We start from the raw sequence: 18238 nt of genomic DNA on the forward strand, positions 1-18238 counted from the left end.
CAACCACATTGCTTTGGGCCTGGAGTCACATGTAAGCCAGACCAGGTAAAGACAGCAGATTTCCTTCCCTAAAGGATATTTGTGAAACAAATGGGTTTCATCTCATCATCAGACTTTTAATTTCAGATATTTATTGAATTCAAATTTCACAATCTGCCTTGGTGGGATTCGAACCCTGGTTCCCCAAAGCATTACTCTCTGAAATACTAGTCCGTGACAATACCAGTATGCCACTGCCTCCTCGCTAAGTAATCCTGCCTTAGTATTTGTGATATAATCTGCCACGCAGATGCACGCGCGATGTAATCCTGCCACATGTGCGCACGTGTGTGTGCGTACTGTATTCCTGTCGCCTGTGCGTGTGACAGTGACGTGATCCTGCAGCGTGTCTGACTGTGTGGGGGTGACATGATCCTGCAGCATGTCTGACTGTGTGGGGGTGACATGATCCTGCAGCATGTCTGACTGTGTGGCAGGATTACATCTCTCTCTTGCACACGCACACAGCCACATGTAATCCTGCCTGCTGTCTCTGCGTGCGCGTGTTACATGTAATCCTGCCTGCTGTCTGACTGTGTCTCTGTGTGCGTGTCTGCCTGAGATGTAATCCTGCCTGGTGTTTGACTCTGCTTGTGTATGTATGTGTGTGTCTGAGATGTAATCCTGCCTGGTGTTTGACTGCGTCTGTGAGTACACGCGTCTGAGTTGTAATCCTGCTGTGTGTGTGTATGCGTGCCTGAGATGTAATGCTGCCTGTTGTCTGTGTTTGTGTGTGATGTAACCCTGCCTGGTGTCTGACTGTGTGCGTGTGTGCATGTGTGCCTAAGATGTCACCCTGCATGGTGTCTGACTGTGAGAGATTCTGCCTGGTGTCTCTGACTGCCCAGTTTTAATGTGGATGTTGAAGTATTGCACTGAGATGCGGTAGCTATAATATCTATTGAGGTTGTCAGGAACCTATAGGCATTATAAAAATCATCCCATCAGATTTTTTGTTTTAGTTCATTACATTTTGTAGAATTGAATTGAAGTTACTTTGAAAGGAAATTTTATTTCTCTTTTTAAGTATTTTCCCCCATATTCACCTCTACTTTCCAGGATTTTGACCCAGCGACAGCGACGGAACAGTGACATACGAACAAGGAGTAGACCATTCAGCCCCTCGAGCCTGTTCTGTCATTTATTAAGATCATGGCTGATCTGATAGTAACCTGAAATCTGCATCTCACTGATAACCTATCACCTTCTTGCTTATCAAGAATCTATCCACCCCTGCCTTAAAAATATTCAAAGACTCTGCTTCCGCCACCTTTTTGGGAAGAGAGTTCCAAAGACTCACGACCCTCTTGAGTGAAAAATTTTTGCCTCATCTCTGTATTAAATGGGCGACCCTTATTTTTAAACAGTGACCCCTAGTTCTAGATTCTTCCACAAGAGGAAACATCCTCTCCACATTCACCCTGTCAAGACCCCTCAGGATCTTATATGTTTCAATCAAGTCACCTCTTACTCTTTTAAACTCCAGCGAATACAAGCCTAGTCTGTCCAACCTTTCCTCATAAGACAACCTGCCCATTCCAGGTATTGGTCTGGTAAACCTCTGAACTGCTTCCAACGCATAGTTCCAAGTTGGGACGATGTGCAACTTGGAGGGGAGCTTGCAGCTGGTGGCGTTCCTATGTGCCTGCTGCCTTTTTTTCTAGGTGGTAGAGGTTGCAAGTTTGGAAGGTGCTATTGAAGGAACCTTGGTGAGTTGCTGCAGTGTGTCTTGTAGATGGTACACACTGCTACCACTGTGCCAGTGGTGGAGAGATTGACCACTTAAGGTGGTGGCTGAGATGCTGATCAAACTGGCTGCTTTGTTTTGGATTCTGATGAACTTCTTGAGTGGGATTGAAGCTGCATTTATCCAGGCCAGTGGAGAGTATTCCATCACATTCCTGACTTGTGCCATGTAGATGGTGGGCAGGTTTTGGGGATTCAAGAGGTGAGTTACATGTCACAGAATTCCCAGCCTCTGACTGGCTATTGTAGCCACAGTATTTATATGGTGGTCCAGTTAAGTTTCTGGTCAATGGCAAGCCCTCAGCATATGGATAGTGGGAGATTCATCAATGGTAATGTCAGAGGTAGATGGTTAGATTCTCTCTTTTTGGAGATGGTTTTTGCCTGGCACTTGTGTGATGCAAATGTTACTTGTCACCTATCAACCGAAGCCTGAATGTTGTCCAGGCCTTGCTGCATCCAGGCATGAACTGCTTCAATATCTACGAAGTTGCAAATGGTACTGAACATTGTGCAATCATCAGCAAACATCCCCATTTCTGACCTATTGCTGGAGGGAAGATTATTCATGAAGCAACTGAAGATGGTTGGGCCTAGGATACTGCCTTGAACTGTTTCAGTGACGTCCTAGGGCTGTGATATTTGGCCTCCAAACACAATCTTCCTTTGTGTCAGGTATGGCTCTAAGCAGTGGAGAGTTTTCCTCCTGATTCCCATTGACTTCAGTAATGCCAGGGCTCCTTGCTACCATACTCGGTCAAATGGTGCCCTGATGTCAAGGGTAGTCTCTCTCACCTTACCTCTGGAATTCAACTCTTTTGTCCATGTTTTGACCAAAGCTGTAATGAGGTCCAGGAGCCAAGTGGCCCTTGTGGAATCCAAACTGAGTGTCAGTGAACAGAATGTTACTAAGTACCACTTGAAAGCACTGCCAATGACACCATCCATCACTTTGATCAAGAGTACACTGATGGATAGTTATTGGCCTGATTGGATTTGTCCAGCTTTTTGTGAACAGCATGTACCTTGGCAGTTTTCCACATTCCGGTAGATACCAGCCTGGTATCTGTACTGTAACAGGTTGGCTCGGGGCACAGCTAGTTCTAGAGCACAGGTTTTCAGCACCACACGTTGTCATCAGGGCCCATTGCCTTTGCTGTAAATCCAGTGCTTTCAGCCATTTCTTGATATCACGTGGAGTGAATTTAGTTGCCTGAAAACTAGCATCTATGATGCTGGAGACCTCGGGTGGAAACCAAGATGAATCATCCACTCAGCAATTCTGGCTGAAGGTGGGTGCAAGTGCTTCAGCCTTGTCTTTTACACTAACTTAATAGGCTCCCTCATCAAGGAGGGGGATATTTTTGGAGCCTCCTCCTCTAGTTAATTGTTTAATTGTCCACTACCCTTCACGACTGGCTGTGACAGGACTGCAGAGCTTGGATCTGATTTGTTGCTTGTGGGATCACTTAGCTCTGTCTATTGCATGCTGCTTTTGCTGTTTGGCATGCAAGTAGTCCTGTGTTCACCAGATTGACACCTCATTTTTTTGGTATGCCTAGTATTGCTCCTGACATGTCCTCCTGCACTCTTCATTGAGCCAGGGTTAGTACGCTGGCTTAATGATAATGGTAGACTGAGGGACATGTTGGACAACAAGATTACAGATTGTGGTTGAAAACAGTTCTGCTTCCTTGCTTAGTGAATGATGCTAGACTTGTACAGAGCTAAAAGAATTTGCAGCACAGAAATTTAAGTAAATATACTCATGAAGTGTTTTTATCTGTTATGTGTAAGGTGTTTTCTTCTAAAATGAGTGCATGTGTCTTGTACCAAATCAAATGGTGTAGCCATAGCCTAACCTGTGGTTAGTCAGCAATTTATATTGGATAGCACTGCTTTAAGTCTTCATGTGGAACTTGCACAAAAACTATATGTCTGAAATAGGTAAGCCAAGTTATTACTCCCTGAAATAATTGACCGGGCTGGCCAAGTCCTAAAGGACGTAGCTGCTAAACTGGGCGTACAGCAGGTGGTGAGGGAACCAACAAGAGAGAAAACCTACTTGACCTTATCCTCCCCAATCTACCTGTTGCAGATGCACCTGTCCATGACAGTATTGGCAGGAATGACCACTGCATACTCCTTGTGGAGAAGAAGTCCCGCCTTCCCATTGAGATACTGTTCATCGTGTTGTGTGGCACTACCACCGGTCTAAATGGGATAGACTCCAAACAGATCTAGCAACTCAAATCTGGGCACCCAAGAGGTGCTGTGGGCTATCAGCAGCAGCAGAATTGTACGCAACCACAATCTGTAACCTCATGGCCCAGCATATCCCCCTCTCTACCATTACCATCAAGTCAAGGGGATCAACCCTGGTTCAATGAAGAGTGCAGGAGGGCCTGCTAGGAGCAGCACCAGGCACACCTAAAAATGAGGTGTCAACCTCGTGAAGCTACCACACAGGAATACTTGCGTGCCAAACAGCATAAGCAGCAAGTGATAGAGCTAAGTGATTCCACAACCAATGGATCTAAGTTCTGCAGTCCTGCCACATCCAGTCGTGAATGGTGGTGGACAATTAAACAACTCACTGGAGGAGGAGGCTCCACAAATATCCCCATCCTCAATGATGGAGGAGCCCAGCACAGCAGTGCAAAAGATAAGGCTGAAGCATTTGCTACAATCTTCAGCCAGAAGTGCTGACTGGATAATCCATCTCAGCCTCCTCCGGAGGTCCCCAGCAACTGGAGTCAGTGGGAATCAGGGGGAAAACTCTCAGCTGGTTGGAGCACAAAGGAAGATGGTTGTGGTTGTTGGAGGTCAGTCATCTCAGCTCCAGGACATCACTGCAGGAGTTCCTCAGGATAGTGTCCTAGGCCCAACCATCTTCAGCTGCTTCATCAATGACCTTCCTTCCACCATAAGGTCAGAAGTGGTGATGCTTGCTGCTGATTGTACAGTGTTCAGCACCATTTACGACTCCTCAGATGCTGCATATGGGAAAAAACTGCTTCAGTAAGACCTGGACAACATTCAGGCTTGGGCTGACAAGTGGCAAGTAACATTCGTGCCAGGCAATGCCCTTCTTCAACAAGAGAGAATCTAATCATCACCCCCTTGACATTCAATGGAATTACCATCACTCAATACCCCACTATCAACACCCTGGGGGTTAACATTGACCAGAAACAGAACTGGGCTAGCTATATAAATACTGTGGCTACAAGAGCAGGTCAGAAGTTAGGAATCCTGCGATGAGTAACTCACTTCCTGACTCCCCAAAGCCTGTCCACCATCTACAAGACACAAGTCAAGAGTGTGATGGAATACTGTCCACTTGCCTGGATGAGTGCAGCTCCCACAACACTCAAGAAATTTCACACCATCCAGAACAAAGCAGGCCACTTGGTTGGCACCCCAAACACAAACACCCACTCCCTCTACCACCGATGCACAGTAGCAGCAGTGTGTACCATCTATAAGATGAACTGCAGGAATTCACCAAGCCTCCTTAGACAGCACCTTCCAAACCTGTAACCTCTACCACCTGTAAGGACAAGGGCAGCAGACACATGGGAACTCCACCACCTGCAAGTCACTCACCATCCTGATTTGGAAATCTATCACTGTTCCTTCACTGTCGCTGAGTCAAAATCCTGGAACTCTCTCCCTAACAGCACTGTGAGTGTACCTACACCACATGGACTGCAGCGTCTCAAGAAGGCAGCTCACCACCACCTTCTCAAGGGCAACTAGGGGTGGGCAATAAATGCTGGCCCAGCCAGTGAACCCCACATCCTGTGAAAGAATTTAAAAAAACAAGAAAGCCAAGTATGTACTACCTGAAATAACTGAATAATGCAAGAGAAAAAAACTAGAATATAGAACTACATAAAGATTCCAGCAAAGAAACAAGCCACTCAGCCTTATCAGCTGGTGTTTATGTTTCCGTATGACCCTGCACCCACTCCTCTTCACCTAATACTAATTGCATAACATCGTACTCCTTTCTACCATATGTGCTTATCCAGCTCAATTATACCTACTAACAGCGAGTTCCACATTCTAAGCTAAAAGCAAAATACTGCGGATGCTGGAAATCTGAAATAAAATAAGAAAATGCTAGAAAAACTCAGCAGGTCTGGCAGAGTCTGTGGAGAGAGAAACAGAGTTAATGTTTCAAGTCCGTATGATTCTTCATTTGTCAATTACTTTAAATCTGCACCCTCTGGTTCTCAATCCTTTTACAAGTAGGAACAGTTTCTCCCTATCTCCTCTGTCCAGGCCCCTCATGATTTTGAATACCTCATCCTTGAATACCCGCGATAGATAGGTTCTTGATTGGTAAGGGGATCAAAGGTTACGGGGAGAAGGGTTGAGAAACTTATCAGCCATGATTGAATGGCGGAGCAGACTCAATGGGCCGAATGGCCTAATTTCTGCTCCTGTGTCTTATGGTCTTATGAAATCTCCTTTCAGCCTCTCCTCTCCAAGGAAAACAGTCCTAACTTCTCCAATCTATCCTCATAGCTGAAGTTTCTCATCCCAGGGACCATTCTTGTAAACCTTTTCTGCACTCTCACCAATGTCTTCACATCCTTCCTGAAATGCGGCGCTCAGAACTGTGCGCAATACTCCAGCTGAGGTCTAACTAGTGTCGTATACAGGTTCAACATGACCTCCTTGCTCTTGTACTCTATACCTCTATTAACAATTACTTATGCACATATACACCCAGATCCCTCTGTTCCTGCACCATCTTTGAGTTGTACTTTTATACTGTCTCTCCATGTTCTTCCTACCAAAATGTATCACCTCACATTTCTCTGCATTGACCTTCATCTGCCATCTCTCCACCCATTCCACCAACTTGTCTGTGTGCTTTTGAAGTTCTACACTGTCCTCCTCATTGTAAACTATGCTTCAGTTTTGTATCATCCACAATTTTGAAATGGCTCCCAGTACACCAAGGGCCAGACAAGGCTTGTCCAATCTTTTTGCATGGTGGTGGGAGGGAGTGAGGGGGGTGCGATGAGCAAATTTCAGGAAGATAAGGTTTGGCACAACATTAAACAAGAATTTCAAAACAAAAAATCTGACGTATGAAAAGAAACTACTTGCTGAGCAAAAAAATTACAATAAATTGATTATTTATTACTCTTTTTTTTAATTAAGGTGACCATTTGAGTGTGAAAGGGTGAGAGAGTGTGTATCCAGCTCACTCCCAGTCTCAGGGCACTCACTCATTCAACCTCTCCCCCTGTGAGAGTGATTGTTGGTGGATGAGGGTGAATGAGAACCCTGAGACTGGGAGTGAGCCAGACACACATTTTCTCTCTCCCTCTCTCCCTCCCTCTCTCTTAAACACACACACACGCTCACCCTCTCTCTCTCCCCCAGACACATATAGTGCTCTCTCTCTCTTTCCCAGACACACACACACCACTCGCTCGGGGTCTCAGACACAGGCTCACCCTCTCTCTCTTTTAGACACCCACTCACCCACAGTTACTCACCCACTCACTCACTTACCTAGCAGTGCACAAACATAGGTGCCCTCTGAGGGGAACACTGAGAGCCGGGGGAACGTGGAGGAACCAGGAGAATATGGCTGGAGCCGGGCCAAAGCACTGTAAGCTGAGGGGGAGAGCGTGATGAGCATTCCAGAGTTGCTGGTGTTCACTGTTCCACCAATCACAGCCTGGTTCTCTTTCATATTTGTGCTGATGGCTTCAATAGTGAGGCTATCAGCAGCAAACACAGGAGAGGGACAGGCTGTGATTGGAGGAGCAGTCCCCTGCAGAAGTCTTCAAACTCACTGACCCACCCTCCCAATATTTTCAACAATCGCTTCGGGGCCACATGGAGGGGCTTCGCGGGTCGCCACGGGTTGGACAAGCCCAAACTAGACCATTAATATATATCAGGAAAAGCAAGGATCTCAATACTGAACCCTGGGGAACTCCACTACAAACCTTCCTCCAGCCTGAAAAGCATGCAGAAGAGCAAAGTGATCTAGGGATATTTGTGAGCAAATCATTAGCAGAGTTGCAAGTCAGCACAGTAATTAAAAATGCTAACAAAGCACTTGGATTTATTTCTCAGGTATAGAATTCAAAAGTAGTGAGGTTATGTTATTGGATCAGGCCGCACTCAGTACTGTGCACAGTTCTGCTTACCATTCAAAGAGCATAGAAAGACTGGAGAAAGTGCAAAAAAGATTCACGAGGATGGTACCAACATTGAAAGATAATAATAGGGAAAGACTGAACAATGGAGGTTTTCCTTTAGAAATGAGAAGACTTAGATTAGACCTAATGGATGCCTTTAAAATTATGAATGGGTTGGAGAGGATGTTTTAATTTGTGGGAGAATCCAAGACTAGGGCCATAAGCACAAGGTAGTTACTAATAAATCCAATAGGGAAAAATAGTTTACTCAAAGAAAGGTTAGAATGTGGAACTCGCCACCACAGGCAATGGTTGAGTCAAATAGCTTAGATGTTTTCAAAAGGAAAATAGACAAGTACATGAGAGAAAAGAGAATAGAAAGATATTCTGAAAGGCTGAGATAATATAGCTATAAAGGGAAGAGAATTGTGTGGAGTATAAGCACGTGCACAGACAAGTGCTGAAGTCCCTCTTCCCCCGGATTCTGTTCCTGCTTCTGTTCTTACCTTTAATGTCACCGGTGTCTGTTGCCAGCATCAGGATTTCTTCAGCTGCTGCCCCCCCTGGCTCCCAGCTCCCATTCTGAACTCACAGTGAAGTCCTGGGCTCCATCTAAAACTAGGTGAGTGCATTTTTTTAACATTTATTTACGTTTACCACATATTGTATTGTTTATATTTTTGAATTTATTTATTTCAAGGTTATTTCATATATGGATGTACAGTATTTATTTTATATTTAGAGATTTATTTTATTTTGCGAGTTATTTCCACTAGGAATGCACAGTACTGCACATGTACAGTATAGTATTTCAACCTGTACATTGGTTTTTCCAGGCCAGGAATGTCTAAAGGAACCTAACTCCGGATTTAGCATTGATTCCTACGAGAACCTTTGATTCATTTAAAGTCGATTCACTTAGTCATGATTTTCAGGAACATAATTACAACTATAAGTGAGGACTTATTGTAGAGATGAGAATATTGAAAGTAGCCAAACACTGTTAAATATTGTTGCAATGTTAGAATACTAAGAGTTGTTTTCAAGATATTTAAATAATAAAAGGGGGGGAATGACATGAAGGAAGTGGTCTTCACAACTTGAGTACTGACTAAAGAGAATAGGGTGCTCACGTTGAATTCCTTAAAAGCTGTACCAGAAAATCTTCTGTTAATCCATTCCTCAGTCACCGATTTTGAATCCTCATTCTCGACTATACCAACCTACGCAACTTCTCCTGTCCTCCTCTGCAGCCTTGCATTTTGTGGAAGGTCATCATCTCTCAGGTCTGGTCTGCTGTGTATCGCCGCCTCTCCACCATCAACTTTCAGTCCTTGTGCCCTGTGCTCTCCCCAGACGCTTTGGCCTTCTTTCTACTTTCACTCCTCTTTCAAAAGCCTCTTTAAAGCTTACCCATTTACCAGCACCTTCAACCACTGCCCCCTGCTGTTTCCCCACTCAAGCTCTGATGTCATTTAGAAATTGTTGCTCATTTAAGGCAGTAATTGAGTTGTTTCCCGAGTGAAAGGCACACAAACTGTGGCAACAATACTTTAATGAAAATGTACAAAAACACAGGGATTGATCATAAAAACAGGTCAAACAGCACCGCCTCTTCACGCATAGTGTGATGTTACCAGAATAACAACTGCATAGATCCGAGATACAAAAGAATTATGAATTTTACATTTGCAAATCATTGTACAGTAAGGCTGAAGGGTTCTACAAAAAGCTTCAATCAAGCACATAATTTAATTTGTTCAAGTGGTGTTGCCTGAAACAGCAGCCTGCTCTGGTGGCAGCCTTGGCTCAGTGGTAGCTCTCTTGCCTCTGAGTTAGAAAGTTGTGAGTTGAAAGTTGTCCCTGGCCAGAGACTTGAACACAAAATCTAGGTTTATACAGTGCTGCACTGTCAGAGGTGCTGTTAACTGGATAGGATTTATAAACCAAGATTCAATGGCAGTATTTGAAGAAGAGTAGGAATATCTTCCAGTGTCCTGGTTAACATCTATCCCTAATCAAACTTAAAATATACGGTCATTTATCGCATAGTGGTTTGTGGGATCTTGTGGTGTGCAAAATGGCTGTCATGATTCCCACATTACAGCAGTCACTGAACTTCAGTATTTCATTGACTGTGAAGTGCACTGGCATATTCGAAGGTCATGAAAGGCACTATATAAATGCAAGTCCTCTTTCTAACTGTCTATGTCTCCTTTGAAATTTCTCCAAGTATTCTGCTCTGCCCTAATGGGATACAGTTTCATCCTAACCTATACCTATCCTATGTCTCCCTATACCTATCCTATATGGCCATTCTGCATGTGGGAGTCCAGTCAGATAGTACTATCGGGCTCTTTGATTGTGAAGGGTATTACACACCTCTATCCTGCCCCTTTCCTAGCCCAGAGCTATTGAGAGTGAACAACACTAACCAGAAAACAAACCCTGGGGGCTTCTTGGTCTCTATGATTCTGTCCCACATTTTGAAGTCAGGGAAATGGAAATCCCATATAAAGGTAGTCTGGAAGGGCTCTGTATGCACGAGCACCATTTTCACACACAAAGAGAAAGCTCTCATTATCACTAAAGTCAATTTTTTTTTATTTTAAAGACTAATACGCATCTATGAAACTGCGAGATGGTGCATGATACACCAATTTTGGAATACCACCACTTTGGAATTTTAACAAACTGCAGCTAAAGGCTTAAAAGGTGCAGAAATATGAAAACACAGCTATATTGAAATAAAAGTCAAATTATAATTATTATATTGTGACTATCACCATCAAAATCCCAGTGCAACTTAAATGGTTGCAGAACATTGTTTAATGCGAGCATTTTAAAAATTATTTTTGGCCAGAAAATATTTTTGTTTCTATAAGGAATACTGAAAGTATTGACAGAGGCAACTAGGAGCAGTTACTGAGAGAGCTGTGTTTGTATCAGTAAAAACATCGTCAAGACAGGATTCTGGGGAAGGCCTAGCTTAGCCCTACAGTATGAGATTTACACCAGTAACAATAATCACCCCTGTTGACCTACGAGACCTACGTTGGCTACCAGTCCTGCAATGTCTCAATTTTAAAATTTTCACCCCTGTTTTTGAATCCCTTCATGACCTCGCCTTTCCCTCGCTACCTTCCTTTAGCCCAACAATCCTGCAAAATTTCTTGATCCTCCACTTTTGGTCTTGCACATCCTTCATTTTCTTTGCTCCACCACTGGCAGCCGTGCCTTCAGCTATTCAGACCCTAACCTCCCAAAACCCCTCTGCCTCTCTACTTCCCCTTCTTTAAGACGTTCCTTAAAACCCACCTCTTAGACCAATCTGTTTGGTCATCTGTTCTAGTATCGCCTGATGTGATTTGAAATCACATTTTGCTCGTTAATCTCTCCTATAAAGTGCCTTGGTATGTTTTACTACACTGAAGGTGCTATATAAATGCAGATTGTTGTCAATAACAAGGTGCTGGGCAGAAGCGATTCTGAGCTCCACAGTACAAGGGATCTGGTATTACATATCAGACATGGACAGGATGTAATGTAGAGCTCTGGCTAGAGATAGAATTACTGGACAGATGTTGATGTAGCAGGGCATCTAACATCATCAGCCATTAGTTGGGCTTCATCCTGCATTCTTTAACTCAAAAGGAAATTTGTCACAAAGCTGAATTTTTTTAAACGTTTATGGGATGTGGGTGTCGCTGGCACTGGCCAGGCCAGCATTTATTGCCCATCCCTAAGTGCCCTTGTTCAGAGGGGATTTTCTTTTTTAAAGAGTTAACCACATTTAACACATGTAGGCCAGACCAGATAAGGATGGTAAATTTCCTAGTGAACCAGATGAGCTTTTACAACAATCGATAATGGTCATCATTTGACTTTTAATTCCAGATTTTTATCAAATTCAAATTCCACCAGCTGCCATGGTGGAGATTTGAACCCAGGTCCCCAGAGCATTACCCTGGGTCTCTGGAACATTAGTCCAGTGAGGAATACCACTACGCCATCGACTTCCCTGATGACAGCATAAGTGAGGGAAATGGCACATCTGGGACCTTGACGAACAATGGGACAGTGTATCTTCTTAACCAATGAGATCTAAAGATTAGGAACTAAAAAGAGAAGGGCAAATTAAAGGAGGGAAATTCAATGTCAAATCATACACAGAAAGAGAAGGAAAGAAAGACTGGACAGAGAGAGAGAGACAAAAATAAAAAGAAAAAAATTTAAAATTTGACATTTTTAAAATCTCTCTGAAAATTCTAAACCTGAAGAAACGAGACTCCACACTTGCAATAATTAATTTATTAGTACCAGAGTGTTTGATAATTAACAACTTGTATGTTGTTTAAAGGCTACTTAAATTACTAGCCCTAAATATCTGCCCAGGGTTTAGTTGGTGTCTACCATATAAATACAGCAAGGTCATGAGAGGCAGACAACAGAATTGCAGTTTTGCAAAACTAACAACTTGGGAGCACAACTAGACAGCAACTTTTGGATGTTTACATTAAACAGTGCATTTCTTCCTTGCTTGAACTAGCTGCACCATTTACATGTAAATAACAGCAGGAGCCAGTGTCCTCGCTGTAATTTTGACATAAAATTCTGGTCCAATATTAGTTGAGGTATGGTCAGTAAGACGGGGAGAAGGGTATGGTGGGATTACTGAACCCTTTTGTGTGCAGAAGTGGATTTACATCAGTAGAGATACTGTCTGTAACGCGGGGTTCTGGTTAGGTGTTACTGAGCTCTATAGTGCAAGGGAGCTGGATTAATGTCTGTGACAGAGCACTGGCTGGAGCACCCGAAGAGGACCAGGGCACAAAAAGGCAATGGATCTCTATCTGAACACCTGTCCTACTGGGCCCACCTCTCACCATATATCACTGCACCAATTCAGCTGGTATGTCCTGTCCAGCTTAGAATCTGCTCCTTAATTAGTCTCTTAATGGTATCATTATTCAAAACTAAACATTTGAAAAGAAACAGAAACACTAAAGGAGATTTAGTGTTCCTTGTCTTTTAGTAAAGAGGTTCCCTGGGGCGGAGAGACCTTCCCTGTAACTTAAACAATAGGAACATGGTTGGTCTTAAACAAATCAGAAAACATGTTCCATGAAAATTCCAATGACAACACTAAACTTTTTTATAGCAAATTCTCAAAGTAAAGTTTTATTATGATATTAATCATTACTCCTATATTCAGTCCTTTCATGTGCAATATTTACAGGAATCATTTAATGAAGTAATTTATTTCCTCTTGAAATCTCATTCCTTGGATTTTTATTAAGTATTTTTTTAAAACAGTATCTTGCAGTCCATTTTCAATTTGGAGCTCTTCATTCCACTAATCGGGATCTACCTTCCAATGTTGTTTGACAGCTTTCACTCAGAAGAGAGATTAAAAACTGGGAATCTAGAGACAGTGAGCTGCATCCAACTCCTATCTTAACCTGGCACTATGGCAATTATATTGGAATGTTAGATAATGATGAATGAGGTGGAAATGATTTGGAACAAGGTGCATGAATGGTCACTATTTGTGCTAGACAATAAATTGCTTGTTTTCTTTCCCAGTCCTTTGGTTTCTGAAATGTGGGATCACAATGGTCGTGCAGTTCCCAAGTGCCCATTCATAATGGGAGCCTCGATAGGAAGTGTCATTGGAATATTTGACAGTAATGTGCATCACAGTTCAGCCGATTCACCCTATGAACAAACCCAGGCACTTTCTAGCCAGTTACTGGATAGTGATGAGGAACATGAACCTTGGCTCTGTTCCCCTCACCACTAACCCCTCCTCAGATTTGCTAAGGCACCAACAGCTAATATTTTATTTTCTGCTCATTACTCATGTTTTTTTTTCTGACTTACTCTGATAGTCAGTGAGTGATTGGTCTGAAACTGTTATTCAGCCCTGCCTGGATCCAGACTAATATGAAATTTGCCTTGAACTAATTTATATCAAATATAATCCAGTACCTAGTCATAGGAAATGACCACTTGTTTTGGTAAATATCAATTATAACCAAGAAACTATTAAACACAAGCATGTGATGTCAAGCACCGAGCTCAGGACTATCTCCCTCATGCAAGGGAGAAAATGAACACAGAATCCACCCGGAATAGACTGAGTTGTCTTCCTGTGCAATGAGTAGAAAGTGATAAATTTGAAAACAAACTAGGGATGAAATTTGTCTTGGGATATAGTACAAAGCAAGTGATAGAGAATCAACAACCCGTTTTGCAGCCGTCCCTAATCTTCCACCACCCAAGCCGAATTTCACCCCAGTGAAACAGCCTGAGCTCTCACTCTCACACTCTTGTGATGGAAGGTGCTACGTGTGGAAGGGGTAGTGCAGCAAGCCATTGTTAGGTGGAAGCACCCTCGGTAACATTACCATCTGTTTGCGGGTCATCACTGTGTGTGTCTCTATACCTCTCCAAACCCTGTTTGTTGTTGGGTCACCTACTTCATGAGGCGTATCATAGTGAAGTGGAGAATATCCATCTCACACAAATGTTATTTTGCAACTGTCCCTGTGCCAAATCCATTTATTTTTCAACCTCAGTGCAGGAAGGGAAAATATAACATGCACCTTCTTTAAAGAAAAAGGACAGTTTGAACTAAGACATTGGTGGTGTGAGAAGGTGATGTGAATTCTGATGTTGCAGGTTTGTGATAAACCAGATAAATGATGTATAATGGAGATGCTCCAGCATTGAAGTACCTCATATAATATCCACTCCCATTCATAAATAATGGCTATTTTACCATTCAACTCGACTGGACAATGTGATCATTTCCTTTAACACCACTGCACAGAAACAAAGTGCTAATTGGTTGGAAATCCAACTTGTAGTTTCTCTCTGAGGTCAACCTGTTGTTGGGTAAAAGGAGGCAGACATGTTTATTCTTACACCAAGATCCCACCTTGCCATGTCTTCTCAAATTAAAAACTGGCTGAACTCAAAGGGCAAGAGAGAAAATGGATTATCTAGACAACTGCAAATTTTTCTTAAAGTGAATTTTAGTCGAGAGGAGATATAAAATCTCCCTTTTCATCATCTTTCAGCTCCCCTATGAGGCAGTGGCCTGCTCTAGTAGGAGCCTGAGCTGCTCAGCCTGCTGGGATAGCTCTGTCACCTGATCCTTCATCTCTTGCAAGGCCATTGGGTTTGGATGCATCACAGCATTCTTGGTTGCCACAGCAACCTTTTTCATCCTTCCACAAAACTGGTTGCTTCGACTGAGCATCTCTTTGTGAACAGTCTTCTGTCCTGTCTCCCGACACAGCATGTCCACCAGTTTCTGGCCGATCATTATCACCACCTTGCTGTGTTTGATTAAAATATCCGCGGGCTGGTTTCCATTGACGCTATCAGTGAATGCGACGATGGCCTTTTGCAGGGCGTTGAAGAACATTTTGCATTGTTCAGAGCCGGAGGTCACAGGTTGGGTCGCTTTCGGACTCATTTTAACGCTGCTGTCACCTGGTTTTCTAATCTTTTCTTCCGTCATCTGTACAAGAGCAAAATTGAGTTAAGGACATCTTAAATTGCTTTGCAGCCAAGTGTAGTCGCTGTTGTAATGTATGAAATGTGGCAACCAATTTGCGCACAGCGAGCTCCCACAAACAACAATGAAATAAAAGAAATAAAGATTTGCATTCACATAGCGCTTTTCAACAACCACTGGACATCTCAAAATGCTTTGCAACCAATGAAGTACAGTGTAGTCACTGTTGTGATGTAGGAAACACCGCAGCCAATTTGTGTGCAACTCCCACATTCAGCAATGTGATAAAGACCAGATAATCTGTTTTTTGTGATTTGATTGAGGGATAATTATTGGTTGGGACACCCCTGCTCTTCTTCAAAATAATGGCATGGGATCTCTTACCTGCACTGGAGTAACATCTCATCTGAAAGACAGCACCTTCAACAGTGCAGCACTCCCTCAGTATCCCCTTGATTTTTGTGCTCAAACCCTGAGGCGAGACTTGAACCCAGAACCTTGTGGGTCAGAGGCACATGTGCTACCAACTACTGGGCAGAACTCCACTGCTCTTCCTTGAATGGTACTTTGGGATCTTTGGCATCACTTGAGAGAGTAGACAGGGCCTCGTCATATCCAAAAGACCTTCAGCAGTGCAGCACTCCCTACTACTGTACAGGCATTTTCAGCCTGAATTTTCTGCTCACATCTCTGGACTGTGGCTTAAAACCACAACCTTCTGACCCTGAGGCAGAAGTGCTGGAAACCAATAATGAAACGCCATGGGGAGGACTTTCGGAGCTCCTAAGGGTGAGAACCGACGTAGGCGTGCGGTGATTTCACGGAGACCGGCTGGCATGCTGGTTTGCCAACACCGTCTCTCCCCAAGCCATTTTTGGGAGGGCTGGGTCAGGGGCAGAATAACTACCCGCCTGCAAAAGGCAGCTAGCCAACTAAGGCAGTTAACGTTAGGATATGGAGATGACAAGAATGGGTGTGTAACTGGCAAATAAACTTCAAAATTGGGCCATAATCCGTCGAGATACGGAGGCTTCAGACGAGTCTGTCAGTTGAGAAGGTTCAAAGGTGGGCAGCCCCGCCCACTCAAAAGCCCCCCCCCAAAAGGCTGGGGGTTGGGGTGGGGGGGGGTGCGGGAGGCCCTAGAGCAGCCTTCTTAGGGTGCTTACACTGCGGCACTAAAAGGCAGCACAGAAGGCAAAATTGTGCAGGGCTATGAGGAGAAGGCAGGGAGAATGGCACTAGATAAGTTGCTCATTTGGAGAGCCGGTGCAGATACGATGGGCCAAATGACTTCCTCCTGCACCACAACAGTTCTGCAAATCTGTAATTTAGTTAAGTGTGAGGTGGTACATTTATGTCGGAAGAATACACATTCTCTTTAGATGAGGCCGCGTACTCTTTAGAAAGTAAGTGTTTAAATCGGGCAGAGGGACAGATGCACTGGGACTGAAAATACATATCAATAATAATAGTGACAGGTTCATAAGGCCATAAAAAAACTAACAAAATGCTGAGGTTCATTTCTAGAGGGATTGAATTGAAAAGCAGAGAAGCTATGTTAAATTTGTAAAGAACCATGGTTAGACCACAATTGGAATACTGTGCACAGTTCTGATCTCCATACTGCTAAAAGGAGATAGAGGCACTGGAGAAGGTGCAAAAAATGTTTACGAGAATGTTACCAGAACTGAGGGGTTATACGTGTTAGGAAAAATTGAATGGGCTAGAGCTCTTTTCTCTAGAAAAGAGAAAACTGAAGGGTGACCTAACAGAGATTCTGAACATTATAAAAGATTTTGGTAGGGTAGACATAGAGAAGATGCTTTTACTCGCGGGCAAGACCAGAACCAGGATACACCAATATACGATAGTCACTAATAAAACCGATAGGGAATTCAGAAATAACCTCTTACTCAGAGAGTGCTTAGAATGTGGAATCATTACAATATGTCCTTGGCCCAAACATCTTCAGCTGCTTCATCAATGACCTTCCTTCCATCATAAGATCAGAAGTGGGGATGTTCACTGATGATTGCACAATGTTCAGCACCATTTGCAACTCCTCAGATACTGAAGCAGCCCATGTCCAAATGCAGCAAGACCTGGACAATATCCAGGCTGGGGCTGACAAGTGGCAAGTAACATTCGTGCCATACAAGTGCCAGGCAATGACCAAGAGAGAATCTAACCATCGCCCTTTGACATTCAAAGGCATTACCATCAACAAATCCCCCAATATCAACATCCTGGAAGTTACCTTTGACCAGAAACTGAACTTAACTGAACTAGCCATATAAAAACTGTGACTACAAGAGCAAGTCAGAGGCTAGGAATCCTATGACGAGTAACTCTCCTTCTGACTCCCCGAAGCCTGCCCACCTTCTACAAGGCACAAGTCAGGAATGTGATGGAATACTCTCCACTTGCCTGGATGAGTGCAGCTCCAACAACACTCAAGAAGCTTGACACCATCCAGGACAAAGCAGCCTGCTTGATTGGCACCCCATTCATAAAACATTCACTCCCTCCACCACCAATGAATAGTGGCAGCAGTGTGTACCATCTACAAGATGCACTGCAGGAATTCACCAAGGCTCCTTCGACAGCACCTTCCAAACCCACGACTACTACCATCTTGAAGGATAAGAACAGCAGATAGGTAGGAGCACCACCATCTGGAAGTTTCCCTCCAAGTCACTCACCGTTCTAACTTGGAAATATATCACTGTTCCTTCACTGTCGCTGGGTC

The 18238-nt window shown here is 43.5% G+C and overlaps 1 protein-coding gene across 2 annotated transcripts in view; it reads right to left on the minus strand.

The window, feature by feature from the left end:
• Positions 1-9499: 9499 nt before the first annotated feature.
• Positions 9500-18238, minus strand: part of LOC144688634 (cas scaffolding protein family member 4-like) — a 141815-nt gene continuing 133076 nt past the window's right edge. For both annotated transcript variants that reach the window (XM_078555436.1, XM_078555435.1), the window contains exon 7: positions 9500-15492. In XM_078555436.1, coding sequence (XP_078411562.1) covers positions 15052-15492 — 441 coding nt within the window. In that variant the 3' untranslated portion in view covers positions 9500-15051. The remainder of the gene's footprint in view (positions 15493-18238) is intronic.

The sequence above is a fragment of the Cetorhinus maximus genome, chromosome 13 (genome assembly GCF_964194155.1).
Source record: "Cetorhinus maximus chromosome 13, sCetMax3.hap1.1, whole genome shotgun sequence".
Lineage (NCBI taxonomy): Eukaryota > Metazoa > Chordata > Chondrichthyes > Lamniformes > Cetorhinidae > Cetorhinus > Cetorhinus maximus.